This window comes from Myxozyma melibiosi, assembly GCF_037950935.1.
Source record: "Myxozyma melibiosi strain Phaff 52-87 chromosome Unknown BZA70scaffold_5, whole genome shotgun sequence".
NCBI classification, from domain to species: Eukaryota; Fungi; Ascomycota; class Lipomycetes; order Lipomycetales; family Lipomycetaceae; genus Myxozyma; species Myxozyma melibiosi.
In genome coordinates, this window is record NW_027042919.1 from 199,810 (window position 1) to 225,733 (window position 25,924).

Sequence of the window (25,924 nt, forward strand, 5' to 3'; positions counted from 1 at the left end):
TATTCAGCTATATCTGAACATATCTGAAGTAAGTGTCACGTGACTTGAAAATGGGACTCAAAACTCGAGATGATTACTTCACTCAGAGGCGAATAGGCAGCTTCTTCAGAACTTTGCAGATATAACTCGGTGGAGAAGATATTTGCATTTGAAGAAGCAGAGTGTTTGTTAAGTGAGCTGTGATCTACTAGCGGAGATAGGATATTGTCTATAAGGAACAACGCGATCTGTCAAAACAACTAAAGCACCCTCAAGATGGCCGGCGATCTGAACGTGAAAAAATCATGGCATCCCGGGTTGATGCGCAACCAGGAAGCCGTGTGGAAGAAAGAGCAAGAAGCACTTGATGAGCGCAAGCGGATAGCCGAGCGGCAACGGGAGATCCAGGAAGAGCGCGAGCGGGCGGAGCTGCAGGCGCTGCAGGATGGCGGGCGGAAGCGGCAGGAGCGGGTGGAGTGGATGTATAACGCTCCGCAGGGAGGGAATCTGGGGGTGTCTGAGGAGGTGGAGGCGTTTTTGATGGGGAAGAATACGGTTGAGGAACTACTGAGGCAGAGTGAGTCGCTCGGGACGTTGAAGGAGGATGAGGAGCAGTCGTTTGTGGCGAGCGGGAGCGCGGCGGCGGGGGTTAATGCGAAGGACGTGGCGGCGAAGGTGCGAGAGGATCCGATGTTGGTGATCAAGAAGGAGCAGCAGGCGGTGATTAACGCGCTGAGGAATAATCCCGACCGCGTGGCTGCTCTAAAGTCCTCGCGCTCGGCATCAGACAGAGAGAGAGAGAGAGGTTCGCGATCGCATAGAGACAGCGATGCAGACAGACACACATCTACCTCCCGACACAGCTCGTCGCATCGGCACCGCCGAGACCGCTCTCTCTCTCCGCGCAGAGAGTCCGCCGATTCGCGACGGAGCAGCAGCGGGCGAGATCGCGATCGACATGAGAGCAGTCGAAAGAGCTCTTCGACACACGAGGACTCTTCGTCGTCGCATCGCCACCGTCATCATCATCATCACCATAGGTCATCGCGGGACAGCGATCGGTATAGAGAGAGGGAAGTGAGAGAGAGAGATGCGGTGAGAGTTCGCGATTGATCTCTTTGAGTCTTTGTATTGTATATATGCCACAGTGTGTTGCGGAGTTTTGTACATGTTCTGGGTGGGTTGGTTAATACTATAATGTCTTTTCTACAACATCCCTCTATTTTGATCAAATATACAGCTGTAATCTGGTGATATCAACTATATTACAGATGAAGAACAAAGACATGGGATATCCACGGTTAGGGTATCTCCGCCATAAAAACCAAACGAAAACGCAGAGAGCAAACTGAGAGCGACCGATATTCGCGATAGAAAATAGAAAAGCAGCAAGAAAGCAAAGAAAAGAAGAAGAAGAAGACAGAAACAAACAAGAACGACAAACAGAACAGGAAGGAGGCAAACAGGTGAATTTATGGACCTGAAGTCGATTATCAACGACGATTCCGCCCAGAAACCGGGTCAGCAGCAACCGCGACCGCAGCCCATCATCAACACCGTTCCTGAACCTGCTCAGCAGCAGCCTCCGATTCCGCGCAGGACATCGTCGATCGCAGATCTCGTCAATAAAGACCCCGTTCCTGCTTCGCCCTCGCCGCTCGCGTCGCCCGTCCTCAACAACAACATGCTCCGCTCGGCCGTCGCATCCCAGCGGGCGTCCCCCATCCTGCTCACCAGGTCTCTCGCCCCCGTCTCTGCGCTCTCCTCCGCGTCCTCGTCGCCTGCGCAAACACACGCGCCGCAGCCGCCACCGCTGCTCTCGGTCCGCAGCCGGAGTATGAGCATCTCGAGCATAACGGAGGACACGCCGCCCGCGTCGGCGACGGCGAGGAATTATAGCACACATAGTCCGGCCGGGAGCGCGTTCTCGAGCCCGGATGTTCAGAGACGGGACTCGAATCGCCAGAGTAATTCGTCTGCTACTTCGTCGCCCGTGCTGCCGAATAACGGCGTCGGCGATAGTCACAACAGCAACAGCAACAAACACAACAACAACAACAACAACAGCAAGCACAACGGCAAAGCCACCGACAACACCCACAAAAACGGCGACCCCTCCCGCCGAAACAAGCCAAAGCGGTACAACTCGCCGCCGATCTACGCGCGCAAATGGCGGAGTGACTGGAAGACTGCGTATGCGCAGCACGGCGGCGAGAGCAGCGGCAACTATAACAGCAGCAGCACCAGCATTGCGAATATGCCGTCGTTCCGCAGCGAGGCGAGCGCGAGCGCGTTGCCGGGGAAGTACTCGACGTTCACAAACGTGGAGCCGTATGAGGATCTGACGCGGCGGGTGACGTCGTGGGTGTATGCGAACGTGTCGGAGATGGCGGCGGAGGTGCAGGCGCAGATTGAGATCGAGGCGAAAGTAGGCACGATTCTGTCAAAGGAGACGAACCAGCGACTAGTCCTCCCAGTCGACACGGAGACGCTGCTGAACACGGATATGCTGGCGGGCCAGATCATGTTTGAGAGCGACATGGGCGCGCTGCAGCATAAGGCCTACAACGCGTTCATGAACGAGTGTCTGCGCAAGGCGGAGCAGACGCAGAACCCAATCACGTACTCGCATTCAAAGACGCGGGATACGTTCTACTCGATCCCGCAGGTCGGCTACTCGACGCGGTCGGCGCCCAAGAACGAGCGCCTGCGGATCTCGACCGACGTCAAGACCGAGAAAGTTGTGCAGAAATGCATAAAGACGCGGGTGCGCGACCTGATGATCTTCTGCCCCGGGTCAAAGTTCGACGTGCGGATCTCGCTCAACATTGAAAAGCCAGAGAACATGGATCCTCTACCAGGCACGAAGCAGGCCATCGAGCGCGTCAAGGACCGCGTGAGCTACGTGCACCTCAACAGTCGCATCGACCTCACGCAGGTGGTCGCGCACAACAAGACCACGCACGAGCTCGAGATCGAGCTCGATATGCCGGATACGCTGAGCCATATCCGCAAGATCAAGAGCGGGCAGGCCGACGATAGCTATGAGGAGGGGATAAGGCGGTTTCTGGATAACGTGCGGATCTTGGTCCGGAGGGGAGGCTTGGATTTGAAGGAGGTTACATTGTAGTTGTTTTATGTTTTCTTGCTTTACTGTTGTAAGATACGAGTGTCTTTGATGCTGTTATCGAAGGGTGGCTGTATAATGTAGTATAGGGTCTCTGCTATAGCTAATCAACTTTTCTTATATGGTCAAAAAAAATTACTCAAAGACTATTCTACATCGCCCCACAGGATCGCTCTCACTTCTCCAATCATATCCACACACTGCCTCACGCTCGGCGATATCTCTGGCGCCGAGCGCATGAACCCATCGAGCTTGTTCTGCAGCTCGGTGACGCATTCGTGCACGCGCTCGACGCCGTATTTCTCTTCCAAGATCTGCCGCAGCGGCGGGGTATGAAAAGCAATGTAAAGCACAAGCACGACGCCCGCCATCGAGAGCGAGCAGATCCAGGTATCGATAACGACGGTGTGCGTGAAGCCGCGGAGGTTGTTCATGTGCAACATCACGGCCTCGATGCAGAGTCCCGCGGATTTGACCGCGTCGTCGAACCCCGGCGGGCGCGAGCCGCGGAGGTTCATGGTGACGACGAAGGTGAAGACCGGGCGGAAGATGACTGAGCGCGCGGCGAGGTAGCGTTGTCGGAGAAAGCCCTGGTAGCTGTTTTGCGCGGGCTTGGAGATGTCTGCGAGTTCGAAGCGGAGGTAGGGAGGCAGGACCTCGCGCCATTCTTCGATCTGCGTGTCGAGTTCTTTGATGAGGTTCATGTCGGGGACGGCGGATTGCTTGGCGTAGAGCAGTTTGTGGATGCGGTTGAGCAGCCGGCGGATGGAGATGCAGGCTAGGAAGTAGAGGGTCGAGAGGTCGCTTGTTTCGGAGGAGTCGTGGGTCTCGAATTTGGCGGGGAGAGTTACTTGGGATTCCATTTCCGCGCAGCCGGACTGGGGTACGCGTTCGAGCTCGATGAGGATGTCGCTGGTCGTCGTTAGTTTGTGATATGAGAATATAAGAGATAGAAGAAATAAGAATACCTCTCCATGATGAAGCAGCTCCAGAATATGCGCTTGACGGTCTCATACTCTTGCGTGCTCATATTCGAGGTCGAATACTGCATCATAACCAAACACTTTTGCGCACACGCGTTCAAAAACACATTCACCTGCAGCGGCCGCTGCATGTATGTAAAATACAGCGCGGTCGAGAGCAGACAGAGCAAGGCCGTGACGCTCATGTCGGTGAGCGCCATGTGGATGAGTCCGAGCGCGTGGCGGAAGGCAGCGAGGCCGTCGACGGAGTTTGCAAGCGTCCAGATCGAGAGGTTGCCGTCTTCGGCTCTGTTGTTGTCGTTTTTGTAGCGCTGCTCGACGTAGAGACATGCGTCGCCGAGAGCGACTACTAGCGAGGCGAGACAGCCGTCCAGGGAGGACGAGCAGAGGGTCGGATAGAGTTCTGATAGGCGCTGCTTCGACATGACGGGGTAGAAGAAATTGACGTTTTGCTGGTACCCTTGCGAGAGGCGATGCCAGTCCTCGGCGCTGATGCCGACGGATTCGGTGGTTGTGTCTGAGGCCATCGGGTGGATTGCCGGCCGCTGGCTCTCGAGCAGGAAAGTCGACACGAAGCGGGACCGCAGCCGCGGCGCGCCGTCAAAGATCTCCCAGGAGAGAAATTTCTCGGTCGCGGAGTGATGGCTGGGAGGGATCGAGACGTCGAGCTCGGGGCTGTCGCGCGGAACAGACTGGCAGGAGATGTAGGACGGAGACTGGAATGGGGGAGGACCGGGCGGGGTCTGGGCGAGGTCGGATTGGAGATAGAGCCGGTGCTGCTGCTGGGAGGGGGACGGTGATGATTGCTGGAGGAGGTTGTTGTCGATTTTGTGGTTGAGGTCGCTGATTTCTGATCTGAGCTGGAGAAGCGTTTCGAGAACGAGGTCTGTTTTCGGTTTCCCTCTGTTGAGTTGTTAGTAGTGAGTTGATTAGAGTAAGTGAAGAGTGAGGAATCTGTACAAGTTCGGGATCTCTCGATACGTGCACTCTTCTTCGTTTTCGATACAGGTCTGACACGGATTCCGCCCATCGCAGCGTGTTTTACGAATCCTGCACGTTTCACACTGAATAAACACACACGATTAGCCCACGATATTCCAGACCTAGTATCGAAGAAGCAACAGCAAACAACAACTACTCACAGCCCGCGCAATCCGCCGCCGCTGCCGGTCGCCAGCCGTCGGCGGCGATGCGGTCTCGGAAGATCTCTTTTCGGGCAACAGCGTTTTCCTGCGTCTCTGCCGGATGTGCTCCTGCCCAGGTTGTTGCTGCAGCGTCGACGTGGACCAGCAGGAAGATCGCGGGGCGGGACCGGAGAAGCTGGGGTTTGGATGCGCGTGGACGTCATGTGATTTATTGCGGGTAAGGGCTGTTTAGTCATCAGGCAGATAAGCAGCGACTGGTGGATGGTTATAGGCTTTAAAGAAAGGGACTTTAAAGCCGAGATACGAGCAAACATAGAAGTAAACTGATATCAGAGCGGAAAACATAGCAAATACGCGTAGATAAGAGGGATTCAGAGTCATTTGCGGAGAGCCGACGTCGGGATTCTTGACTGAGCTCCGAAAGTCTAACGAGACGGTGCCTGGATTGCTCACTCGGCCCACCACCTTGGCTGATAGAAGAGATATAAGAGCTGGGCTGCTGCTTCTTCTTTATAACACGAAAATCAACAACTATACAGACAATGACTCCTCACGACGGATCCCTGCAAGAATCTCCTCTGCCACCCGCCATCGACAGCACCGCGGGCGCAGTCAAACCTCCCCCCGTGCCTGCCGCAGTCGATCTCTCCCATCACATCTCCGCCGAGTCGCGGCTGCGGCAGCAGAGCCGGCTGAAGATGGCGAGCAGCTATCTGACGCGGGACCCGTCGATCCTGTCGCTCGCAGCGGGACTGCCGTCGCCCGCGCTGTTTCCGATCGAGGAGGTCACGGCGAGGGTGGCGATGCCGCAGGCGGAGGCGGCGCGCTCGGGCGTGTGGAAGGGAGATGGGCTGCAGGAGGGGGTCACGATGGAGTTTTTGAAGACGAAGAGGTGTACGGAGTTGGGCAAGTCCGAGTACGATCTCTCGAGGGCGCTGCAGTATGAGCAGGGTACAGGTTCGCGGAAGTTGCTTGATTTCCTGAAGGAGCATACAGAGGTATGTTTGCTGCTGAACTTGATGTTTAACTGAATGCAGAGCAGATGTTAACTGTGTTGTAGAGAATTCATCATCCTCAATACAGCGACTGGGACTGCATCATGACGGGAGGCAACACGCATGCGATGGAGACTGTCTTCCGCATGCTAATCAACCCCGGCGACTACGTACTCCTAGAAGAATTTGCCTTCCCCGAGACGGTCGACAGTCTGCGCCCGCTGCGTCCTCGATTGATTGGGATCGACGTCGACGAGGAAGGAATGCGGGTCGACCTGCTCGCGGATATCCTCGACAACTGGGACGAAGAGGCGCGCGGCGGCAAGAGACCACATCTGATGTACATGGTCCCCACTGGCCAGAACCCGACCGGAGCCACGATCGGGACCGAGCGGCGCAAGAAGATCTACGCGCTCGCGTGCAAGTACGATCTCGTGATTATCGAAGACGATCCGTATTACTTCCTGCAGATGCCGGCGTATGTGCGCCACGGCACGAGCCCGAGCGACGGAACGGTCCCGGTGCCAAAGACGAACGCGGAGTTTGTCGCGTCGCTTGTGCCGTCGATGCTGAGTCTCGACAGCGAAGGCCGCGTCCTGCGGCTGGATTCGTTTTCAAAAGTGATTGCGCCGGGAACCCGGTGCGGGTGGATCACTGGCGCGGCGGTGTTTGTCGAGCGCGTGCTGCGGCATAACGAGGTCGGGCTGCAGTTCCCGTCGGGGATCTCGATGGCGGTGCTGCATGGGCTGCTGGTGGAGGCGTGGGGGCAGGATATGTATGTGAACTGGCTTGTGAATCTGCGCGCGGAGTATACCGTCAGACGAGATGTTATTTTGAAAGCGATGGACGAGTATCTTCCGAGCGGAATCGCGAGCTGGACGCCGCCTGCAGCGTGAGTGCTCTAGTTTTTCTACTTATGATTATAAGGTGTATGCTAACAGGTGGATGTACTGTAGTGGAATGTTTGTATGGATCGAGCTCTCGTACGAGAAGCACCCGCGGCACGGGCATCTGAGCAAGGAAGAGATCGAGATGGAGCTGTTCGAGGCCGGGATCGCGAAGAAAGTGCTGATCATGCCGGGTTCGTGGTTCAAGGCCGAGCCCGAGAAGCTGTCGCGGGCGATATTTTTCCGGGCGACGTTTGCAGCGGTGCCGCCTGAGCAGGTGCGGGCGGCGATTAGGCAGTTTGGGGAGGTGGTGAGGAGTACTTATGGCGTTGAGTAGATATGCTTTGATGGATACAGAATAGAATATAGCTAGAACAGTAAGAAGAATCAATTACTGATACAATTCAATACAATTCAATACAATCAATACAACAACAAAGAATAACCCGAATGAAAGCAAAAGTGGTCAAAGTGACCAGATCCAACCGAGCGGCTTCGCGCGGTGGCTTCAAACCCAGGTTCGAACGGCGGTTTTGACAGCAGCGGCCTCGTCTCGTCTCTTCTTTGTCTTGATCTTTCCTTCTCTTCTTCTTTTTGTATTCTGCAGCTTCAATTGCATCTTCTTCTATCGTTCGTTCTTTATTCTTCTCTCACATCTGATCTATAATGGTGCGTACTTCTACTTTGTTCTCGGTGTCAGCGGCATCAGCTCAGCCGTCACACCCCTCAACACCGACCGATTCTGACCCTCCTTCTTTGTGCAGGAACATCCTGCTTACACCATGGCTGCGGCCTGTATCCTCGGCGGTGTAGCCGGCTACGTGTATGTCTTTTCTTTCTCTTGTCGTTGCAGTGCAGTGCAGTGTTTGGAAACGTCGGACGGTGTCTGTCTGACAGCGTCGTGACGGAAACCTGGGGCTAATCATCCAACTCGTGCAGCCGGAAACGATCCGTTCCTTCTCTTTTCGGCGGACTCACAGTCGGAATCATGTACGGTGCTGGAGGTAAGTCACTATCGATACTCTATCGTCGTTGTCGTTGTCGTTGTCGTTGTTGCTGCTGTTCGTCCTCTGTTCGTCTTCTCACAATCCTCAGCATACCTCATGCACCAGAATCAAGACTACGGCGTCCACCTCGCTCTCTCGGCCTCAATCGTATGCTTCTTCTCTTCTTTTTTTCACAACTAGCTCTCTCTACTAACACCCCCCAGCTGCTCACCGCCGCCAGCGCACCCAGAGCATTGAAACTCCGCGCCCCCGTGCCTCTCTTCCTCACCGCGCTCGGTCTCCTCACCACCTCTTACTACGGCAAGAAGTACTACGACTTCTACGTCTAAACCCTCCTCCCTTCTTCTTCTTTCTCTTCTTTCTCTTCTCTCTCTTTCAAGGGATAGCTTGGCCAGTCTCACTGCATCAAATCACACCGCTACGTGTTCTTCTGCCTGCCAGCTTTAGCTTTCACCTTTTACATCCGAACGTTGTAAATTAATCTCTGTTTTTTGGATACAAAATCCCAATACACTCTTCTCTTCTTCCTATCTACACTTCTCTTTTACTACCATCTACAGTTCTCTTTCACAAACACCACCCATCCCTCTCCTGCCGCATCCAAACTAGCCTTCTTCTCCCCTTGCGCTTGTCCTGATCTGGCACGTGAGTTCTATTAAACCCTATCAGCTTTACACTTCCTCAGCCGTTCCATCCCATCGTCTCGTCTTCAGTCTCATCTTTTTTCTACAAATCAAACTCGATGTCGACCCCAAACTCCGTCTTGGCCAGCAAATCGTCAATCGCGCTCAAAGGCTGCTTCGCAAGCTTCTCCGCAAGCCGCTGCTTACTCTTCGCCTCCTTCGCGTTCTCCTCCTCCTCCGCCTCCGCCGCCGCGATATCCGCCTTGCCTTGCTCCTCGACATTCCCCGTGTCCGACACCGTAGAGTCAAGGTACATCCGCGGATTCGTCTTCAGCCGACTGAACGGATCAGACGTCACCGCCGAACTCTTCGACGCCAGCGCCCGCCGCCGCTCTTCATGCTTCCTGATCTCCGCCCGCCGGATCTCGTCCTGATTCGCCCGCCGATTGCGCTCGTTCACTTTCGACAGCTTCTGCAGCTGCGAATCGTCCAGCGTGCTCGACAGCTTCGACTCCTGCTGCGAGTCGATCGCCGCGATCTTCGCGTCTATCGACGCTACTTCTTCCAAATCTCCCTTTGCGAGCGCAACCGCCCGGTTCTGCGACAGCAGCGTCTTCTGCAGTACCGCGTTCGTCGGCTTGTTCGCCGTCAGCTTTTGCCGCAGGTCAATCATCGCATTCACTTCCTCCGCCGTCAGCACGCGCTCGCGCATCGCATGCAGCTGGTCGAATTTGTGGTCTAAAAGTCGCTTCGACGGAAGCGCAAGCCCGTCCCGCTTCATCGCTTTCTTCCACGTCTGGAACTCGTCTTCCGAAAACGGCTTGTCGCTGCATACGCTCATCTCAAACAACTTCTCAGCTGAAGCGTGCGTCACCAACAAACTCGTATTCACCGTCCGGTTCAGAAACTGGTACGATTTACTCTCAACCACGCCTATACCTTGTTAGCCATGCTGTATAAACAAAACCGGAAAAACTAAAACATACTCTTGATCTGGCACACCCGATACGCGCTCACTTGGCTGTTGCTGATATTCACCCGCACAAAGCATTCTAAGCACAGTCAGCAATCCTCTTCTTTTTTTGTACTCAACATGACCTCACTCACCAGCTGCCGTCCTATCAAACTCGGGATAATGGCAATACTTTGCAAACAAAGTCCTTCCAATCCGAATCCGATTGAGATCCTCAACAGTAAGCTCTCTCGGCGCTTCCGACTTCTTCTTGCCAGAGTCGGCCCACACAAGGTCGTCCTCTGCTCTCTCGTCGTCGCCTGATCTCCACTCGTCGTCTTCCTCTTCCTCCTCGTCTTCTTCGTCCTCGTCTTCATCGTATCGGAGCTTGGAGTAAGATTTGTCGCCAGACTACACTTCCTGTTAGCTCAATCACCGTGTAATGAATCAAATCTCGGATACACACCCGCTGACGCACGCGATCGCTCTTCTCTTCACGCTTCTTCTTGAGCTCAGATAGCTGTGATCGCTTACTGCTCGATCCTTTAGGAGTATCACGAGTAGATGCTACATATCCAACATCAGCCACACATACTCCACACACACACACACACACACCGCAGAAACTCACATCGAGTCGGCGCAGACTTGTCCTTCTTTGACTGCTTTAGACGCTGGGCAAGGTATTTCCGCTCATTATATTCTTGCATCTAACCCATCATATTAGCCCATCCGTTTCGTAAGAATTAATTGTCTGGTAATCACCTCTTGCGATCGATCGAAAAGAATCTGCTCTCGCTCGATTTCAGTCATAGCCTCAAGCCTGTCAAAACTCCTGTTAATCTCATATTCTCCACTTCCCCCATCTCAAACCAGCCAGAACTCACCGATGCATATCATTCTCATCCTTATATTTCCCCTGCAAAGGATACGGATTCACAAACTCTTCGCCAAGATCATCATCATCATCCTCGTCGTCATCCTCATCGTTCTTGCGCCGATTACTTCGCGACATGTCTGGCCCGTCGGACTCATCCTCCTCGTCCTCCTCAAAATCACCAGCCGGTGACCCAAGATCATCCTCATCGCTGTCTCTACATCAACAAAAAAGTGAGGCAGTTAGCAAGTCTCGCATCAACAAAACACCACTGCCAGCGACGCATAGCAAACTCGCAGCACCACCATCCCGTCTGTTCTCTAAACAAAGCAAAACACATACATCGCCCGCCGTTTCTTCTTCGCAGGAGCGGCCCGTCGCTTTGAAGGAGGCGCCCGCTTGCGTGATGTAGAGCTAGATGGTCCGCTGTCATCTTCGCCGCCTGCGCCCGCAAGCGCGAGCAAATCCTCATCAAGATCCGACATGGTTTATAACTCTTCTTTTCTTTCTCTTGTTCTTTCTGCGGTGTCCGATACTTAGCTTTCAGCCTCGTAGACTAGACTCGAGGAGTTGAGTGTTGCTTGCGGACAGCGGTCGAGTCCGAGTGTTTGTGAATGAATGCCATCGAGAGCCCATCTGCGTTAATATTTTGAGTTTTCTTATGTCATTCATTATGTAAGTACAAAACTGGGGACATCTGTCGGAGGAGCAGCCTCGACGCTCGCGATAACAGAGCTCCAGCTTCCTGCGCTCGGTCTACTTTGTCTTGTCTGCTCAATTGAGATCTAGCGTTTTGCAATTAGCAGTCATGATTAACGCGGTGCTTATCTGTATGTTCTGGCGGTGTTTTAGGGGTGCGTGGGCGCGTATGATTGACATCTGCTTGATAGTTAACAACTTTGGCGTCCCCCGTCTGGCCAAGTTCTACACTCCTCTGGTGCGTTCATCTTCTTTCTTCAACTAATGCAGCAGCTATCTGACAAGAATTTACTACAGGACCTGCAAACACAACAAGTCCTGATTTCGCAACTCTTCCAACTCCTCTCCTCGCGGCCATCAACCCAATGCAACTTCCTCACCCCACCCCCGATGCTCTCCTCCGAGCTCGACGACATCCGCGTGATCTACCGCCACTACGCGACCCTCTACTTTGTCTTTGTCGTCGACGAGCAAGAATCCGAGCTCGGCATCCTCGACCTCATTCAGGTCTTTGTCGAGTCCCTCGACCGATGCTTCGATAACGTCTGCGAACTCGACCTCGTCTTTGGATGGGAGGTCCTCCATGTTGTCTTGAACGAGATCGTCCAGGGCGGAATGGTCGTCGAGACGAATATCAGCGATATCGCGGCGGCGGTGGACGAGATTGGAAAGTTGCATGGAAACAAGAAGGGCTCGATTGCGTCGACTACGCTCTCATTGTCCTCTACTTCGAGCACATTGAGTGCCATCGCAAGAGAGACCAGGGCCGCTTGGAGCAACCGTTAGTCAAGCTCTTGTTATTTCCTGTTTTCATCTTTGGGTTTCATCTTTTATGTAACTGTTATCTCTTGTTTGTTCGGCGTTGGTCTTTTCCATCTATAGAATTGTGAATTCATGTTTAGCTTACCTTTATCGACCCAGTGTACAAAGAATACAATCTCGCTTCAGATCTTAATAAACATGGTCTGTACCAAGCACGTTCATTGACTAATGAAAACAAGCGACTAATCATAGATGAAAACTGTAAAACAAGGCAAAAAGTGAAAGTATGAAAAAAAGACATGAAGAAGGAATCACATGAAGAAAGAAATCAGACATGAAGGAGAAAATGGATGACAAGTACAGAAAAATGAATACAACTATGTAAAACAAAACACATAAAACAAACTAGAACGTAGCAGCAGCAAGCATCTGTGCCGCATTCTTTGCATCAACCTCAGAAATCCCTTCCTCGTCATCATCGTCGCCGTACTCGTAAGCCGGCAAGAACCCGTTCCCGCCATGCATCGTCCGTCGATCGCCGCTCCACCCATCTCCCTTCGGTCCTTGACTAGTCACCAGATCCGACCGGCGCACGGGCGGAAGCTCGCCCCGTCCGAGGCGCGAGAGACCACCCGAAGCATCGGCCGAGCGGACATCGAGCCGGATTGATTCCCAGACCGCGAGCGTGCGTCGCTCGGCGTCGATCATGCGCCGGACGTACTCGGCCATGTAGCCCATGAGGTCTTCCTGCGTGTTTGCAAACCACTCGCGTTTCTCGCGCACGAGGTTGTTGGTCACCCGGTTGACTTTGGCGGTCAGCGCGGCCTCGACTTGCTTGGCTTCTTCGAGCGAGTTGAGCGCCTCGTCTACCCGCAGCGGGTTGATCGTCGCCGAACTTCGCAGGCGCGCGGCGGTCGCGTGGCGGTTTCGGCTGGTCGATTGCGCGGAGATGAGCTCGCGGATGAGAATCTGTCGGTTCGTGAGCGTTTCTTTGACGACATAGGCGTCGTTGCAGAGCCACGACAGACCATCCCCCAAACTAGCCATTTCGGCAACTGTCTTCATCCCCTCGATGTCGCCCACGCTCATCACCGTCTTTCCAAGCTTTTTCCACATGTTGATCATGCCGGTTTGAAACTCGAGAGAGATCAGGTTTGTGAACTTGTGTCCGAGCTCGATCTCGGCAAGACCCAGGTTCCGCCGCACTTTACTCACCTTCTCGAGCTTATCCCGCACCTTTTCAGACTCAATGTAGAACTGCTTCGCGATCGGTCTAAACGCCACAAGTTCCTGGCAGTCATCTGGCGGCGGCGCGAGCTGCTTGATTGCTTTGCGCCGCAGTCCAGTCGCGGGAGCCTTGCGTTTCGTGATGGGTGAGTATCCAAAGTCGGCCTCGATGAAAAACATCATTTCCTCGTCGCGCATGAGGATCGGGTTCGATGTGACGCGGTCAAGCCATTTCTGGAAGTTGGCCTTGATGCGGTACTCGTCTTCGTCCGAGCCGGCGCCGGCAGAGGTGATTTCCATGGGGATCGTGGGGACAAGGCACTCTGGGTTCGCTACGCAGAGGTGTCTGAAGAGCTTGAGGAACTCGCCGTGCGTTCTGCGAATGTCGCGGAACTGGGTCGTGCGGAATCGAGGGAGGTTGGTCTGGGAAAGAAAGTGTTAGGATATAGTAGAAAACAAACTCGCATCGATATCGTGTTCTTACATAGGCGTCAAATTTGATCAAAGGCGGCTTCTTCCCCGATCTTTCCATACCAGTGACTCTGGTGTGCAAGACATATTCCATGACAGGAGGACGAGCGTTGGCTGGGGCCATTGGTCGTTGCCCAGCAGCTGCGGGGGGTTGCATCTGTGGGGCGTAGGGGTACTGCTGAGCAGGTTGGGGAGGCGGGTAGTATTGATTCTGAGGGGTAGGCTCTTGTTTGTAGTAGGATTGGGGGTCGTAACGGGGAGCATTGTTCTGCTGCTGTGAGGGACGCTGCTGCTGTTGTGGTGGTAGTTGTGGTCGCTGATATTGTTGTTGTGGTCGTGGTTGTGGTTGTTGTTGTTGTTGTTGTTGTCTATACTTTTGCTCCGGTTGATGACTCTGCTGGCTGGTCGAAGATACAGAACTGACTCCAGTCTCGATCGATGACCGCTGGATCTCAGTCGACGTCGACGCACGCGCCTGGGATGCGGGATCATGTTGACCCCCGTTGCTGTCCTGCGCGATATCGTCGTCCGATCCAAACAAGTTCGCCCGGTCGCTTTCCTCGGACATCTCCGCCTGTGGATTATTATCGTCCTCGTCCTCCTCGTCCTCGTCTTCGTAATACGACGACTCGACGATCTCGGCGGGCTTGGACAGGTACGGATCAGCCGACGAACCCCAGCCGTCGTCGTGGTCGGCGTACGCGTCCATGACCGACGCCGGCAACGAGGTCGACGCCAGCGGATTCGAGGTCTCGGCCGCGGCAGCTGTCTCTGCGGGCGCGGGGTCGTAAAAGCCCGCGTCAAACTCGTCTGGAAAGAGGGTTTCGGACGCGGGCGCGAGGAAGGAGAGGCCGGAGGAGAGAGCGGGGCGGTGGGGGGTGTCTGGCTCGGGGTGGTCGTTGGTGGTGGAGCCGATGTTGTTGTTCAGGTCGGGCGCGGAGTCCGCGGAGGTTTCCGCGGTAGCCATTTGCAGATCGTTCAGTAGAGGCAGAAGATATCTGAGAAGCTGTTGATGAGTAGAATCAGCAGCAGAGAGCAGAGAAGATGCTCGCGAAGAAGAGGTGACTTTGGACGAGAGGCGAAGGAGACAAAAGGCGACGGAGCTTTTTGCAAACGCAACGTCACCTGGCCACTGCGCTGCTGAGCGGGTGTTTTGGGGTCCAACACGCCGGCTTTTTGCACTATTAACCTCCGTACTCTGAATGCCACTATAATTCCACCTTCCCCATGCTCGCTTATCGTCGTCCTGACTCGGGAATATCAGAGTCATTTCTGCTTTATCGCGCTTTTATCGCGTTCTTGACATTAAATACAACTACAATGCCTCGTCTGACGTTAAATCCCTCCGATCCGGACGACATCGAGGTCAAGGGAATAGTTTTCGACATGGACGGCACGCTCTGTCTCCCGCAGGCACGTTCCTCATGCTCGTCATGATGATGATTATAGATCTATGTTCTAAGATCGCCCTGCTGACTACCAACTTGCAGACCTGGATGTTCGCAGAGATGCGAAGAGTTCTTGGAATTGACAAGAAAACCGACATCCTCGACCATATATACTCGCTCGACGTCGCCGAGCAGGAAGTCGCTCATGAAAAAGTGCGGCAGGTCGAGCGCACTGCGATGGTTCAAATCGTGAGCATTGAGAGTAATGACCGTGTTTGTGATCTTGTTGCTGACTGGGATCTGTATTGTCGTGGTGTGTAGGAACCTCAACCGGGTATGACATACTGCTGATGTGTGGTTATTACTGTCATCTGGAGATAATTCAGCTAATTCACATATACAGGACTCAATGAGCTCATGGACGTATGCTGTCTTTATAATTGCTAGCTGCTGTTCCCTTCATGGCAATTCTCACCACAAGTCTAGTTCCTAGAAGAAAAAAAGATTCTCAAGTCGATCTGTACGCGCAACTTCCCTGTAGGTACCCTCCACCTTTGCCGCTCCGCCATTCTATCTACTAATTTATCTTTCCACGGCTGTAAAGACACCAGTCCAGCATCTGCTTTCAACATTCCTGTCTTCAAAAGTCTTTCATCCTATAGTCACTCGCGACTTTAAACCTCCCAAGCCGTCGCCGGCTGGGATTCTCCATATCGCAAAGCATTGGGTACCTTCTTTTTCCTTCTTTCGGCCCTCGCTTCCGAACCTGTTCTGACAATTTAATTTATCTCTGTAGAACATCGACCCCAAGCATCTCATCATGGTCGGTGACTCCGTCGACGACATGCTGGCCGGTTATCGCGCCGGTACTACGACTATCCTTCTAGAGTCTGACGTGAACGGGCATCTCAAGGGGGCTCCGGAGACGGACTACGTCGTGCAGCGGTTAGATGATATTATAAAGCTGCTCGAGAACGGGATCGAGATCCAGGATCGCAAGCCACAGGTTGATGAGGAGACTGTTAAGGCGCTGGATTGAATCGGGCTTTAGACCTTTTGTAGATATTGATAGAGTAAATGTATTTATTTCAATTATCTATGATTGCTCAAAAGAACTCTAGAGTCACGAGACACAGGTTGATGAGGAGACTGTTAAGGCGCTGGATTGAATCGGGCTCTAGACGTTTTTGTAGATATTTTGATAAAGTAAATGTATTTATTTCAATCATCTATACTTTCTTAAAAGAATCTTAAAAGAACTTGTCGAGATGGAACTTCCCGTCAGCATCCTTCTCAGCAACACCCTTCTCAGTAACAATAGCATCAATCAGGCTCGCCGGCGCAAAATCAAAAGCCGGGTTCCAGACGCCGATTCCCGGTGCAGCAATATGCACAGTCTTAACCTCGTTCTTGTTCACCGAGCCATCAGCATCAACGACCGGCCCCCGCATGGTGACCATCTCCTCTGGCTTGCGCTGCTCAATCACGATGTCGTCTCCCGACGCCGTAAGCAAGTCGATCGACGTTGTCGGTGCCGCGACAACGACCTTGACGCCGTGGAACTTGGCCGTGATTGCGAGCTGGTAGGTGCCGATCTTGTTTGCGGTGTCGCCGTTGCGCGCGACGCGGTCCGCGCCAACGACGACCATCTTGATCTCCGGGTGCGTCTTGAGCAGGATGCTCGCCATCGAGTCTGTGATCAGAGTCGCGGGGATGTTGTCGTGCACGAGTTCGTAGGCGGTCAGACGCGAGCCCTGGTTGTAGGGCCTGGTCTCGAGGGCGTAGGCGTGCTCGAGGAGGTTGTTTGCGTGGACGGAGCGGATGATTCCGAGGGCGGTTCCGTATCCGGCGGTAGCCAGTGATCTACAGCACAAATGTTAGTCGACATATCATTAGAACAAGGCGTCAATAGGTCATCATACCCAGTGTTGCAGATCGTGAGGATCGAGAACTTGTCGCTGCCAAAACTCTGCCTGGCCCATGCGACGCCGTTCTCGCCGATGTTTTTGTTATCGCTCACGTCGTCAATCAGCATGCGCTCTGCCGCCTTGACATAGGCGTCCACCACAGCTTTACTCCCTCCCTCGGTCTCGGCCACCAACTTTTCCAGTTTCCTTGCCGCGTCCGACAGGTTGACAGCCGTCGGCCGCGACGTGACGAGGTAGTGCAGTTTGTCGGCGATAAAGGACCGCGCGGCCTCGGTGCTCGCCGTGCTTGGATCTCCTTCCGGCAGCTCGAGCAGCTCGACAGCGAGCGCGAGCGCGGCAACGATGGCGATGGCGGGAGCGCCGCGGACGGTCATGGTCTTGATCGCATGGTAGGCGTCTTCGGAGGTGCGCACGCTGATGTAGACGGATTCGTGGGGCAGACGCAGCTGATCAAGGATCTGCAGGTCGCCAGATGTGTATTTTATCGCTTCAAGCACCATTTCTTCTTCTTCTTCTTCTTCTTCTTCTTCTTCTTCCTCTTGCAAGTGCAGTCAGGGTCGAGATGAGATGATGCAATCAAATTTGAAGCCGAGAAAACGTTTTGGCTGTGAGCCGCTCTCAGTGTGGCGCTCAGAACCTTAATTTTGCTGACATTTTTGAGTGTTTTGTGGAGGTCGAGATCCGCTGCTTACACCTCAGCCGATGCTGCAGCTCCTCAGAGACCCTGCTTGAGAACCGCTCTGTTTAATCTGCGCAAGCTGATAAGGACAGCTGAATAAAGCGTGTTTATTGCTCAATTGTGCTGTGTTATCGAGTGGTTTTGTTGTTTTACCTGTTTTAGTTATTTCTTCTCCGTTGTCGTTATCGCCAGTCGTCAGTCTATCGAGCATCAGATAACAATGTCGATTCTTGCGCTCTACATCACCGATATCAACGGGTACTTTCTCTCTTTCTTTGACCCTTCTTCTTTCTTTTCGAGACAGTCTAACCAAACATCCAGTCAACAACTCCTGGAATACCCCGTCGCAGACTACCCGCCGACCAACAAGTCAATCCAGGTGGCCCTCCGCGACTGCCCTCCTGACGAAGTCATCCTCCGTCTGTCGCCCAACGAGCTAGTCTTCCACCGCAAACAGGACTCTCTCGTCTTTCTTCTTCCCTGCACCGCTACAATTCCCTCTCTCGTGCCGCTCGAATTCATCTCGCATCTGATAAAAGTGCTCCATGACTACTTCCAGCCCCCTCTGACACGGCAAAAGATTGAAAAGAACTTCTCGACGATAATGATGCTTCTCAACGAAATGATCGAGGACGGCTACCCGTTCGTCACTGAAGAGAATGCGCTTAGAGATCTAGTGCCCTACTCCGACTCGATCTCGAAATACCTCAAGGGCGCGACGAGCTCGATCAAGAACCTCACGAGCTCAAAGACCTCGTCCATGCAGTCCATCTCCTCAACCGACATCGGCGCCCCGCGCTCAAACGTGCCCTGGCGCCGCTCAAACGTCAAGCACAACAACAACGAGCTCTACGTCGACATCCACGAATCCCTGTCCGTTATCATCCCCGCCCTCTCGCCCGCGCAAAAGATGCTGCACTCCCTCGCCTCCGACACGACCCCGTCCGCGTCCGCGTTCTACACCGTGCCCTCGGCCGTGCCTTCTGTGCTGCCTGAGCCTATAGTATCGATCGCGCACGGATCCGTCTACGCGACTACGCGGCTGTCGGGAATCCCCGACATCCAAATCATTCTCTCATTCGGCAACCGCATCCTCGAAGGCCCCGCGTTCCACCCTTGCGTGCGTCTCGCGCGCTGGCGCGAGCACCCGGGGACGCTGTCGTTTATCCCACCGGACGGCAAGTGCTGTCTTTTGCAGTACACAATCTCGGGCGTCGAGTCCGGCCCGATCGGCGGCGACCTCAAGACCGGGCTCGGGACCGCGAAGGACGAGTTCGAGGTGCGGATCTGGAGCCGCGTGCCGCGCAACGTCAAGTTTGTCGAGAACCTGCGCCTCGAGCTCGTGTACGACGGCGACCGCGTGCAGAATATAAAGGGCGTGCGCGCGTCGTCGGGCGAGTTCAATATCGAGAAGAAAGGCACGGGGATCTGGCGGTTCCCGGGCAAGACGCCGATGGGCTGGAGCTCGACGCTGAGGGGCACGATGGTGGTCAACGAGGAGCTCGAGCCGGGAGAGGACGGGACGGTGCAGCAGGAGTTTCCAAAGTACATCAAGATCTCGTATGATTGCATGGGCATGCTCGTCAGCGGGACCAAGGTCGAGAGCTTGCGGATCACGAGCGGGCGGCAGGGGCTGATGGAGAACGCGAAGCCGTATAAGGGTGTAAAGTACATGACGAAGGGAACTGATATTGTAATTAGAGGTTGATTGTGTATATATTTGTAGAATTTATGATTGCTATATTCTCTATATGTGTCTGCTGCCTTGTCTAAACCTTATCTAAAGTCCCATCTCAGCCGTGATCCTCCCAACTCTTCTATTCCACCGTTCACCACCCACTTCACTTTGTCTATAACACCTCTGATCCACCTCAATTACTCAAACTACTCTTCAAAAACATCATCAGAAATGTCGGCGCCTGCGTACTCGCAATCAGACCACGGCGTGCTCGAGCTCTCGAACGTCATCAAAACCCTCCGCGCTGCGCTCGCCGCTCACCCACACTCGATCTCGTCAGCCAGCGAATTCCTCGCCCTGATCTGCCACGCTTCCATGCTCGCAGTCGGGTTCGAGTATCTCCCCAGCAGCAGCAGCAGCAGCGAAGATGCTTCTACTTTGACAACATCAACAACAGCAACAGAGCAGCAGCAGACACCGCCGCGCATCCCTGACTTTAGCGCGTCAGCAACGCAGTTCTCGTTTAGGTACAAGCACACGCAGTCCGCGCTATCGCCGTTCCTGCTCAGCGCGACGAAGCTGGGGCCGAAGCTGATTATCTCGGCGCTGTCGGAGGGAAACGACGAGGTTACGCATTTGTTTGAAGTGCGCGTGGCGCAGCTGGTTTCGCAGGCGGTCTCGTTTCCTCTTACGCTGCCTGACGCGGACGCAGGTGTGGGTGCAGCAGAGGATGGCGGGCTGGCAGCGGTATCTGACGCGCTTGATCCTATCGCGCTACAGGCCTTCATCACCACGTTCAAAAAGACAATAATCCAGGCTCTAGTGCCGAACCTGCAAAAGGACGGGTACACCGAAGACCGCGCCGCCTCCTCCACCTCCACATCCACAACCCGCGAAACCGACTCCTTCAACAACCAGCCCCCGCCTCCATATCCCGACACCTCCTCCTCTTCACGCATCCCCCCATCCACAAACCCAGACCTCGCTCACCCGCGCGTGCCGCGTCCGTTCCCACTCGCACCCGGCACCACCGCGCCGCCGCCGCTGACAACAGGCCCGCCCGGGTTCGAGGACGAATACGAGATCCTGAACGGTCCCCGCGGTTTATCACGCGACGACCGCGACCGCGACTTTCGCTCTCCTTTCTCGATCGGTGATGATGATCTCTACCCGCCCGGCATCGGGCCCCATCCCAGCTTGACCCCGGGACTTACCTCACCCTACGGCGGCGGGGGGGCAAGAGGCATGTACCCGTCCGCCGACCATCCTTTGTTCGCAGGCCGCGGCAGCGGCGGGGGTACGACGTCCGGCGTGGGCGGGTTCAGACCTCCCGGCGCGCGATGGGATCCGCCTATGGATCCGGCGGGCGAGGATCCGGATATGATGATGGGAGGAGGTGGGGGGTTGCGGATGCCGGGTATGGGAGGACGAAGGCAAGGTGGTGGGGGAGGGGGATTTGGATTTCCTGGGGCGGGGGGGTTTGGCGGTAGTGGTGGATTTGGAGGAAGTGGATTTGGGGGCGGTGGATTTATTTGAAAGGAAGGAGTGTAGTGAATGACTTTACGATCGTTTGGAGTTTTAGCAATATGAAGAGAAGTGTATCTATATTCTCTAAAAAAGTGGTATCTGTGCATGAAAGAAGAAAGAAAGGTATTCTCGAACCCAACGAGAATAATAGAAAAGGCCCAAGCATTTACCACCAAAAAGAGCATAAGAGAAAGATCAAGAAAATACAGATGGAACAAGAAAGACGGCGAATCTAAACCACCGAATGTATATATATACTACCAAAACCTCTCCAAACAACAACAATAAAAAAAAAGGGTAAACTCATTTACAGAAAGAAACTCTTACGCACTCTCACTCTCCTTCTCCAAATTCTTCACCAGCAAAAGACTCATCCGCTCAATCATCCCCTGCATCTTCGCAACCTGCTCCTCCAACCCGCGCACCCGCGCCGCAGTCGTGTCGGTATACAAGCTCAGGAAATCATCGTCGTCGTCGTCATCGTCGTCGTCGTTGTCGTCGCCGGCGGCGTCGTCGAGATTGTCGTAGAGATCGTCGTCAAAGTAGTTTGCCTCGTCGTCGTCGAGAAGGTCGGCGGCGTACTCGAGATCGTCGCCGTCGTAGTCGCCGTACTCTACCTCTTCATCCTCCTCGTCTTCGACAACGTGCTCGCCACCCGCCGCGTCTTCCTCGTTCGTCTGCCGCGGCTGCTGCTGCCCCTCATGCGGCATCGAATGCCGTCTCCGCGCCCGCCGCGGCGACAACGACCGCAGTCGCACGTTATCATCATACCGATCGTCTCCATCGCCCAACTGTCTCGACGCAAGCGCCTTCGCGCCCTCTCCCGTCCGCACCCGTCCTCCCAGCCCGCCACGCAGGCTGCCAACGTCAGACGTGCCGGCTTCCGAGATCGTGTCGGCAGGTAACGTCACGCTGCGCCGACGCAGGTCGCGCAGCAGCGAGATCGCGAGCTTCGAGCGCAGCATCGCGCGCCGCGCACTCGCGCCTCCTCCGGCTGCTGACGGCGTCGACGCGGTGCTATCTGTCCGCGCACGACGGAGTCCGCGACTCGTCACCGGCGATAATTTCTGCGCGGCGTCGTCAGCACCACTAACACCTCCAGCAGACGCAGACGCAGACGCGATCTCCGCGCCTTCGGCCTCCGCATACCCGGGACTCGACGACAAAGGCTGCACCGGTCTCTGCGACTTTGTCGTCCCGCTGCCGCTGCTGTTGTTCCGCTTGATTGTCTGTGCGACAATCGTGCCCTTGCGCGTCTTGCGCCGTTTCACCATGCCTCCCGCGCCGTTCTTGCCCGCCGCGTCGCTGCCGGTTCCTTTGCCCCTGCCGCCGTCGCCGCTGGCCGGACCGCCTGCGCTAGAGTCGAACGGGTTCGATTTGCCGTTCGCGCCGCTCACGAACGCGCTCTGCAGCACGCGCGGCTCGGTGCCCGAGAGAACGACCTGGTTGGTTACGAGCAGGCCGCGGGCGATGGCCGAGCCCTCGCGAGAGCCGCCGCCGTACTGGGAGTTCCAGAGACGTTTTTTGTCGTGGGAGCCGCTGCGGAGGTGGAGCATGCTGCTTGGGCTGCGGTCGCTGCGGGAGGCCATGAGTCTGTAGCGGATTGCTTCGTAGATCCAGAGCATGGCGACGAGAGGCGCGTGGGTTATTTTGAGGATGAAGATGCGCAGGTTGCGGTATTCGGAGTGGTTGAGGAATAGACGGAGAGGGCGGATGATGATTCCGATGAGGTTGAGAGGGGGGTAGTAGTATGTCAGTCTGTCGGAGGTCGTGATTGATTCGAGAACCGAAGACGAGAAGAGAAGCATGTATTCCTCACTGGGAGGTGTTAGACGATTCATTTAGCAGATGGAGATAGTGAGTTGGAACTTACTTTGCGTTATGCATCATTCTTCCGAATCGCTGAGACAAAATCGAAATGACGACCGTGATGAGTAGAACGCTGATTCATTGTTAGCTTCTGCAACCAGTCTGAAAATGATGAGTTTACTCACTTTGTAAGAATCACGAAAATAAGCATCAACGTCGGTCCAAATATCGGAGAGATCAATCCAGCAGCATCAAGTCCATCGTACGGCGCGCCAAAGAACACACGGATCAAGAGCCATGCCATTTGGTTCACTGTGAAATGGTCTCGACCGAGGAAGGAGAACGTGGTCAGGAATCCGACGTAGAGAATTACAATCTGTTTCCAAGTTAGAATTTGATGCTGGGTAGGTAGAAGGGGCAGGACATACCAGGACGAGGAATTCCATAAAATCCTTGGTCATCTGCTTGAGGCACGGCAGTAACGTGCCATAATAAGGAACCACCGCAAGACTAGAAAACACACGAGGCACGAGCAGCAGCGCTTCGAGCGAGAGAATGTCAAACGCCGCGTGGGCGTATTTCTCTCTAAACGGCACGACGCTGAATATGCGCACGGAGAAGAACGCGAGGAAGATGAAGATCATGGCGAGATCAAAGAAAGACCAGTAATCTAGCGCGTAGAATTTGATACTTCCAGACTCGCGCATTTGACCGATTTCTTCGTAGACGAAACCCGCGAACCAGATGTCGAGAAGAACTTCGAGGACTGTGATTTGAGTGATGTTGCGTTCGGTGAGGACGGCGTAGTAGAGGGCTAGCAGGACGGCATAGTTGAGCATCATAAAGACAGTGCGGTATTTAGGTACCCGCAGGCGAGAATACCAGTCGTTTCCCTTACGAGCAGGGTTATAGATCATTGCCTTCTTCTTGGACTGCACCGAGATACTATCCCAAAACACGATCCGACCTTCCCAGATCGACGTGATGATCTGCTCGATAGCCCGCGAAAGCAGGAATTTCTTCGCGTCTCCCAGGATCGCGAGTTCGAGCGCGCTCAAACCGATCGCAGAGTCGGCAACGTACGGAGTATTATCTGACCCTGCGCCCGCCTGGCGCTCGATGTCGATCTCCGCCGCAGCTCTGGCCTGCCGAACGCTTTCGTTGTGCTCTTCGAGCAAAGCCGTGCTCTCGGTCGGCACGCTGACGGTCGAGGGAGTGGACGAGAGGGAGGTGGGGTTTGCGGCGGGCTTGCGGGGGATCTCGTAGGTGACGTACTGGATCAGGTCTTCCTCTGGAAGATGGGCGGCGTAGCGCAGGGCGATGAGCTCGGCGGTGTAGGCGCGGGCTTCGTGGATCGCGCGGTCGTCTTCTTGGACTGAGAAGTCGAGGCGTGCGGCGAGGAGGGCCGCGATGATTGCGGGGTTGCGGGATTGCTCGATTGATTTCACTGTGATTCAGTTAGTCTGAATCAGATCAGATAGAAAGATACGGGGATGGAGATAGATACATACCGAGCGGTCTGATGATGTTGGACGACCCAGGCGGCCCGCGCAGCTGTTCGTATGTATACGGCGAGTCGACGGTGCGCACGATATGCAGTTCAATCTGGTAAAGTAGCGACGAGAACGGCATGTTTTCCTCAAAGATGGGAAACGGCTGGGCCTTGCGGTCGTAGCCGGGAGCCTCCATCGCGATCTGGCTGCTGTTGCCGGCTCTGCCTTTGCCGGCTTGGTTTGTTGAGACTTGGCCTGCGATCATGGCGATGTTTCGCTGTGCTCGCATCGGCTTGGGGAAAGAGGAGATAGAGGTGGGATCAAAGCACTTGGTGCTGGTGTATTGAGGTGTGTGGGTATGTCAGATGCAGGCGGAGATCACAAGGAGAAGAAGCTAAGCTGGACGAAAGGTCCGAGATTGACAGTATTTCTGGTACACCAGTTCTAGCTGACTACCGGTGCTGCTCAGCTCTTGCTCTCTAACAGACAGCAGTTTATTCCCGACCCGAGACTGGTTCGCGCAGAGGAAGACAGAGCAGAGGAGTGCAAAACTGTGCTTGCTCGGCTGGAGATGAAGACGATGCCGCCGAGGAGAGTAGAGCGTAGTTCATTTAGTAGTGTTGTGGGTGTAGAAGTACAGAGCGGCACATATGTTATTACTGTATTTTATTCACCAACTTAGTGCTGGGATAAGTTTTCCCAGCTTGGCTAAACTGAGGGAGATGCTTGTTTACTTTTATCTCCACCCGGCCCGGGGTTATCCGATAGAGATCGTGGTGGTGGTTGTTTGTGTGTGCATGTAATATGGTTGATTTGAATGCTGGTCTTGCGAGGGGCGGGTTTAGGTGGATGTTGTTCGAGAAAGGAGAGGCTGTGGTGTCATCGGAGTGCAGTGTAGAGACTTTATCTGCAGATATACTCCTAATAGAAAGCGAGCGAGTAGAGTGTATTATTCGTAAACGGACTAGTTATAATAAGAGGACCACGGAAAGAACTATGAGATGAAGTGTTTAGAGACGGTCTATGCTGATATTGATATCGCTCCAGGGTATCATTGCGAGCGAATTATGAGCAGTTGGAATTGACGACAGACATAATGAAAGGCGGGAAGAGTCCACAGATTTGATGTCGAAAGACGCAAAAACCAGGTGAATAATGTAGACACCAGATGGATAGAGTAGAAAACAGAGATCAGAGACAACAGCAAAGCCCAGAGCCAAACCTCTCTCCTCGTCATCTGACCGCTACACCACCGACAGCCGATATCATACTTTCAAAACAGTTCATCGTTGATGGTAATGCAGGTGGTGGAGCATGTTGAGACAGACTGAGAGCAGGAACAGACTTGCCAGGATCGGCAGGAGCTGGACGGCGTGTGTGGCGGCAGTGAACAGCGTCTTGACTACGGAGCTGAGGAAGATCATTGGGGATGGTGAGATGTCGCGGGGGAGGAACGGGAGGGTAGGAGGGTGGAGGTGAGGGTGTGGGAGATGCTGCTTTGCGGGAGAGAAGGAGGAAGAGGTGATAGAAGAAGAAGCGGGCGGGTTGTCACTTGGACGGGGAGGGAGGGGAGGTAAACAAAGACGTGACGCGTCTGACGCGCCCTACTAACGACCAAGACCTAATTCAACTCTACCTCGACCTCAACCTTGAAATCAACTACAAACAAGACAAATATCTACGGCAGA

The 25,924-nt window shown here is 54.4% G+C and overlaps 13 protein-coding genes across 13 annotated transcripts; 8 read left to right on the forward strand and 5 right to left on the reverse strand.

Annotated features, from left to right (window-relative positions):
- Nucleotides 1–99: 99 nt before the first annotated feature.
- On the forward strand, nt 100–1,334 carry BZA70DRAFT_277904 (Pre-mRNA splicing factor-domain-containing protein). The gene has a single exon (XM_064912528.1). The coding sequence runs from the start codon at nt 256–258 to the stop codon at nt 1,090–1,092; it is 837 nt and encodes a 278-aa protein (XP_064768392.1). The 5' UTR covers nt 100–255; the 3' UTR covers nt 1,093–1,334.
- On the forward strand, nt 1,335–3,225 carry BZA70DRAFT_277905 (CYTH-like domain-containing protein). The gene has a single exon (XM_064912529.1). The coding sequence runs from the start codon at nt 1,454–1,456 to the stop codon at nt 3,107–3,109; it is 1,656 nt and encodes a 551-aa protein (XP_064768393.1). The 5' UTR covers nt 1,335–1,453; the 3' UTR covers nt 3,110–3,225.
- On the reverse strand, nt 3,226–5,437 carry BZA70DRAFT_310557 (uncharacterized protein; the record flags this gene model as incomplete). The annotated part of the gene is made up of 3 exons (XM_064914926.1): nt 3,226–4,018; nt 4,075–4,992; nt 5,232–5,437. 3 exons carry the CDS (start codon nt 5,435–5,437, stop codon nt 3,253–3,255), a joined length of 1,890 nt encoding a protein of 629 aa, XP_064768394.1. The 3' UTR covers nt 3,226–3,252.
- A 115-nt stretch (nt 5,438–5,552) lies between these two features.
- Nucleotides 5,553–7,548, forward strand: BZA70DRAFT_277913 (putative aromatic aminotransferase Aro8). Its single transcript, XM_064912530.1, has 3 exons — nt 5,553–6,232; nt 6,295–7,121; nt 7,186–7,548. Exons 1-3 carry the CDS (start codon nt 5,777–5,779, stop codon nt 7,451–7,453), a joined length of 1,551 nt encoding a protein of 516 aa, XP_064768395.1. The 5' UTR covers nt 5,553–5,776; the 3' UTR covers nt 7,454–7,548.
- Nucleotides 7,549–7,554: 6 nt separating this feature from the next.
- On the forward strand, nt 7,555–8,651 carry BZA70DRAFT_154129 (uncharacterized protein). Its single transcript, XM_064909730.1, has 5 exons — nt 7,555–7,785; nt 7,881–7,939; nt 8,056–8,120; nt 8,212–8,270; nt 8,327–8,651. The coding sequence occupies exons 1-5, from the start codon at nt 7,783–7,785 to the stop codon at nt 8,450–8,452; spliced, it is 312 nt and encodes a 103-aa protein (XP_064768396.1). The 5' UTR covers nt 7,555–7,782; the 3' UTR covers nt 8,453–8,651.
- On the reverse strand, nt 8,651–11,178 carry BZA70DRAFT_154180 (uncharacterized protein). The gene is made up of 8 exons (XM_064909731.1): nt 10,918–11,178; nt 10,586–10,792; nt 10,464–10,521; nt 10,330–10,408; nt 10,165–10,265; nt 9,854–10,109; nt 9,733–9,798; nt 8,651–9,679 (listed from the first exon to the last, which is right to left on the reverse strand). Exons 1-8 carry the CDS (start codon nt 11,058–11,060, stop codon nt 8,850–8,852), a joined length of 1,740 nt encoding a protein of 579 aa, XP_064768397.1. The 5' UTR covers nt 11,061–11,178; the 3' UTR covers nt 8,651–8,849.
- A 79-nt stretch (nt 11,179–11,257) lies between these two features.
- Nucleotides 11,258–12,223, forward strand: BZA70DRAFT_277923 (clathrin adaptor complex small chain-domain-containing protein). The gene is made up of 3 exons (XM_064912531.1): nt 11,258–11,405; nt 11,466–11,512; nt 11,572–12,223. The coding sequence occupies exons 1-3, from the start codon at nt 11,384–11,386 to the stop codon at nt 12,058–12,060; spliced, it is 558 nt and encodes a 185-aa protein (XP_064768398.1). The 5' UTR covers nt 11,258–11,383; the 3' UTR covers nt 12,061–12,223.
- On the reverse strand, nt 12,224–14,861 carry BZA70DRAFT_277924 (uncharacterized protein). Its single transcript, XM_064912532.1, has 2 exons — nt 13,748–14,861; nt 12,224–13,686 (listed from the first exon to the last, which is right to left on the reverse strand). The coding sequence occupies exons 1-2, from the start codon at nt 14,699–14,701 to the stop codon at nt 12,442–12,444; spliced, it is 2,199 nt and encodes a 732-aa protein (XP_064768399.1). The 5' UTR covers nt 14,702–14,861; the 3' UTR covers nt 12,224–12,441.
- Nucleotides 14,862–16,276, forward strand: BZA70DRAFT_277930 (HAD-like domain-containing protein). The gene is made up of 7 exons (XM_064912533.1): nt 14,862–15,147; nt 15,225–15,371; nt 15,444–15,456; nt 15,526–15,545; nt 15,609–15,659; nt 15,727–15,849; nt 15,919–16,276. Exons 1-7 carry the CDS (start codon nt 14,962–14,964, stop codon nt 16,159–16,161), a joined length of 783 nt encoding a protein of 260 aa, XP_064768400.1. The 5' UTR covers nt 14,862–14,961; the 3' UTR covers nt 16,162–16,276.
- Nucleotides 16,267–17,614, reverse strand: BZA70DRAFT_277933 (uncharacterized protein). The gene is given in 3 exon segments (XM_064912534.1): nt 16,267–16,985; nt 17,045–17,574; nt 17,587–17,614. 2 exon segments carry the CDS (start codon nt 17,548–17,550, stop codon nt 16,373–16,375), a joined length of 1,119 nt encoding a protein of 372 aa, XP_064768401.1. The 5' UTR covers nt 17,551–17,574; nt 17,587–17,614; the 3' UTR covers nt 16,267–16,372.
- A 149-nt stretch (nt 17,615–17,763) lies between these two features.
- Nucleotides 17,764–19,538, forward strand: BZA70DRAFT_154432 (Mu homology domain-containing protein). The gene is made up of 2 exons (XM_064909733.1): nt 17,764–17,987; nt 18,051–19,538. Exons 1-2 carry the CDS (start codon nt 17,950–17,952, stop codon nt 19,435–19,437), a joined length of 1,425 nt encoding a protein of 474 aa, XP_064768402.1. The 5' UTR covers nt 17,764–17,949; the 3' UTR covers nt 19,438–19,538.
- On the forward strand, nt 19,371–21,100 carry BZA70DRAFT_154446 (uncharacterized protein). The gene has a single exon (XM_064909734.1). The coding sequence runs from the start codon at nt 19,639–19,641 to the stop codon at nt 20,941–20,943; it is 1,305 nt and encodes a 434-aa protein (XP_064768403.1). The 5' UTR covers nt 19,371–19,638; the 3' UTR covers nt 20,944–21,100.
- BZA70DRAFT_154428 (uncharacterized protein) lies at nt 21,101–24,868 on the reverse strand. Its single transcript, XM_064909732.1, has 5 exons — nt 24,255–24,868; nt 23,172–24,190; nt 22,929–23,119; nt 22,808–22,876; nt 21,101–22,752 (listed from the first exon to the last, which is right to left on the reverse strand). The coding sequence occupies exons 1-5, from the start codon at nt 24,523–24,525 to the stop codon at nt 21,258–21,260; spliced, it is 3,045 nt and encodes a 1,014-aa protein (XP_064768404.1). The 5' UTR covers nt 24,526–24,868; the 3' UTR covers nt 21,101–21,257.
- Between the last annotated feature and the right edge of the window lie 1,056 nt (nt 24,869–25,924).

Excerpts from the sequence above, each read along its gene's own strand:
- BZA70DRAFT_277930 (XM_064912533.1), top strand. The coding sequence starts at position 14,962 with ATGCTCGCTTATCGTCGTCCTGACTCGGGAATATCAGAGTCATTTCTG. Across the intron at positions 15,148-15,224 it reads GCACGCTCTGTCTCCCGCAG|ACCTGGATGTTCGCAGAGAT; the intron begins GCACGTTCCTCA and ends ACCAACTTGCAG. Across the intron at positions 15,850-15,918 it reads TCCATATCGCAAAGCATTGG|AACATCGACCCCAAGCATCT; the intron begins GTACCTTCTTTT and ends TTATCTCTGTAG.
- BZA70DRAFT_154129 (XM_064909730.1), top strand. Across the intron at positions 7,940-8,055 it reads GGCGGTGTAGCCGGCTACGT|CCGGAAACGATCCGTTCCTT; the intron begins GTATGTCTTTTC and ends CAACTCGTGCAG. Across the intron at positions 8,271-8,326 it reads TCGCTCTCTCGGCCTCAATC|CTGCTCACCGCCGCCAGCGC; the intron begins GTATGCTTCTTC and ends AACACCCCCCAG.
- BZA70DRAFT_277924 (XM_064912532.1), bottom strand. The coding sequence starts at position 14,701 with ATGGCTACCGCGGAAACCTCCGCGGACTCCGCGCCCGACCTGAACAAC. Across the intron at positions 13,687-13,747 it reads TGATCAAATTTGACGCCTAT|ACCAACCTCCCTCGATTCCG; the intron begins GTAAGAACACGA and ends TTTCTTTCCCAG.
- BZA70DRAFT_154432 (XM_064909733.1), top strand. The coding sequence starts at position 17,950 with ATGTCGATTCTTGCGCTCTACATCACCGATATCAACGG. Across the intron at positions 17,988-18,050 it reads TACATCACCGATATCAACGG|TCAACAACTCCTGGAATACC; the intron begins GTACTTTCTCTC and ends CCAAACATCCAG.
- BZA70DRAFT_154180 (XM_064909731.1), bottom strand. The coding sequence starts at position 11,060 with ATGTCGGATCTTGATGAGGATTTGCTCGCGCTTGCGGGCGCAGGCGGC. Across the intron at positions 10,793-10,917 it reads AAGAAGAAACGGCGGGCGAT|AGACAGCGATGAGGATGATC; the intron begins GTATGTGTTTTG and ends TTGTTGATGTAG. Across the intron at positions 9,680-9,732 it reads TCGGGTGTGCCAGATCAAGA|GCGTGGTTGAGAGTAAATCG; the intron begins GTATGTTTTAGT and ends AACAAGGTATAG.
- BZA70DRAFT_277905 (XM_064912529.1), top strand. The coding sequence starts at position 1,454 with ATGGACCTGAAGTCGATTATCAACGACGATTCCGCCCAGAAACCGGGT.
- BZA70DRAFT_277913 (XM_064912530.1), top strand. The coding sequence starts at position 5,777 with ATGACTCCTCACGACGGATCCCTGCAAGAATCTCCTCTGCCACCCGCC. Across the intron at positions 6,233-6,294 it reads TCCTGAAGGAGCATACAGAG|AGAATTCATCATCCTCAATA; the intron begins GTATGTTTGCTG and ends ACTGTGTTGTAG. Across the intron at positions 7,122-7,185 it reads AGCTGGACGCCGCCTGCAGC|TGGAATGTTTGTATGGATCG; the intron begins GTGAGTGCTCTA and ends GATGTACTGTAG.
- BZA70DRAFT_154428 (XM_064909732.1), bottom strand. The coding sequence starts at position 24,525 with ATGCGAGCACAGCGAAACATCGCCATGATCGCAGGCCAAGTCTCAACA. Across the intron at positions 24,191-24,254 it reads CAACATCATCAGACCGCTCG|TGAAATCAATCGAGCAATCC; the intron begins GTATGTATCTAT and ends ACTGAATCACAG. Across the intron at positions 23,120-23,171 it reads TTATGGAATTCCTCGTCCTG|ATTGTAATTCTCTACGTCGG; the intron begins GTATGTCCTGCC and ends ACTTGGAAACAG.
- BZA70DRAFT_154446 (XM_064909734.1), top strand. The coding sequence starts at position 19,639 with ATGTCGGCGCCTGCGTACTCGCAATCAGACCACGGCGTGCTCGAGCTC.
- BZA70DRAFT_277923 (XM_064912531.1), top strand. The coding sequence starts at position 11,384 with ATGATTAACGCGGTGCTTATCT. Across the intron at positions 11,406-11,465 it reads GATTAACGCGGTGCTTATCT|TTAACAACTTTGGCGTCCCC; the intron begins GTATGTTCTGGC and ends TCTGCTTGATAG. Across the intron at positions 11,513-11,571 it reads CCAAGTTCTACACTCCTCTG|GACCTGCAAACACAACAAGT; the intron begins GTGCGTTCATCT and ends AATTTACTACAG.
- BZA70DRAFT_277904 (XM_064912528.1), top strand. The coding sequence starts at position 256 with ATGGCCGGCGATCTGAACGTGAAAAAATCATGGCATCCCGGGTTGATG.
- BZA70DRAFT_277933 (XM_064912534.1), bottom strand. The coding sequence starts at position 17,550 with ATGGTGCTTGAAGCGATAAAATACACATCTGGCGACCTGCAGATCCTT. Across the intron at positions 16,986-17,044 it reads CTCACGATCTGCAACACTGG|ATCACTGGCTACCGCCGGAT; the intron begins GTATGATGACCT and ends TTTGTGCTGTAG.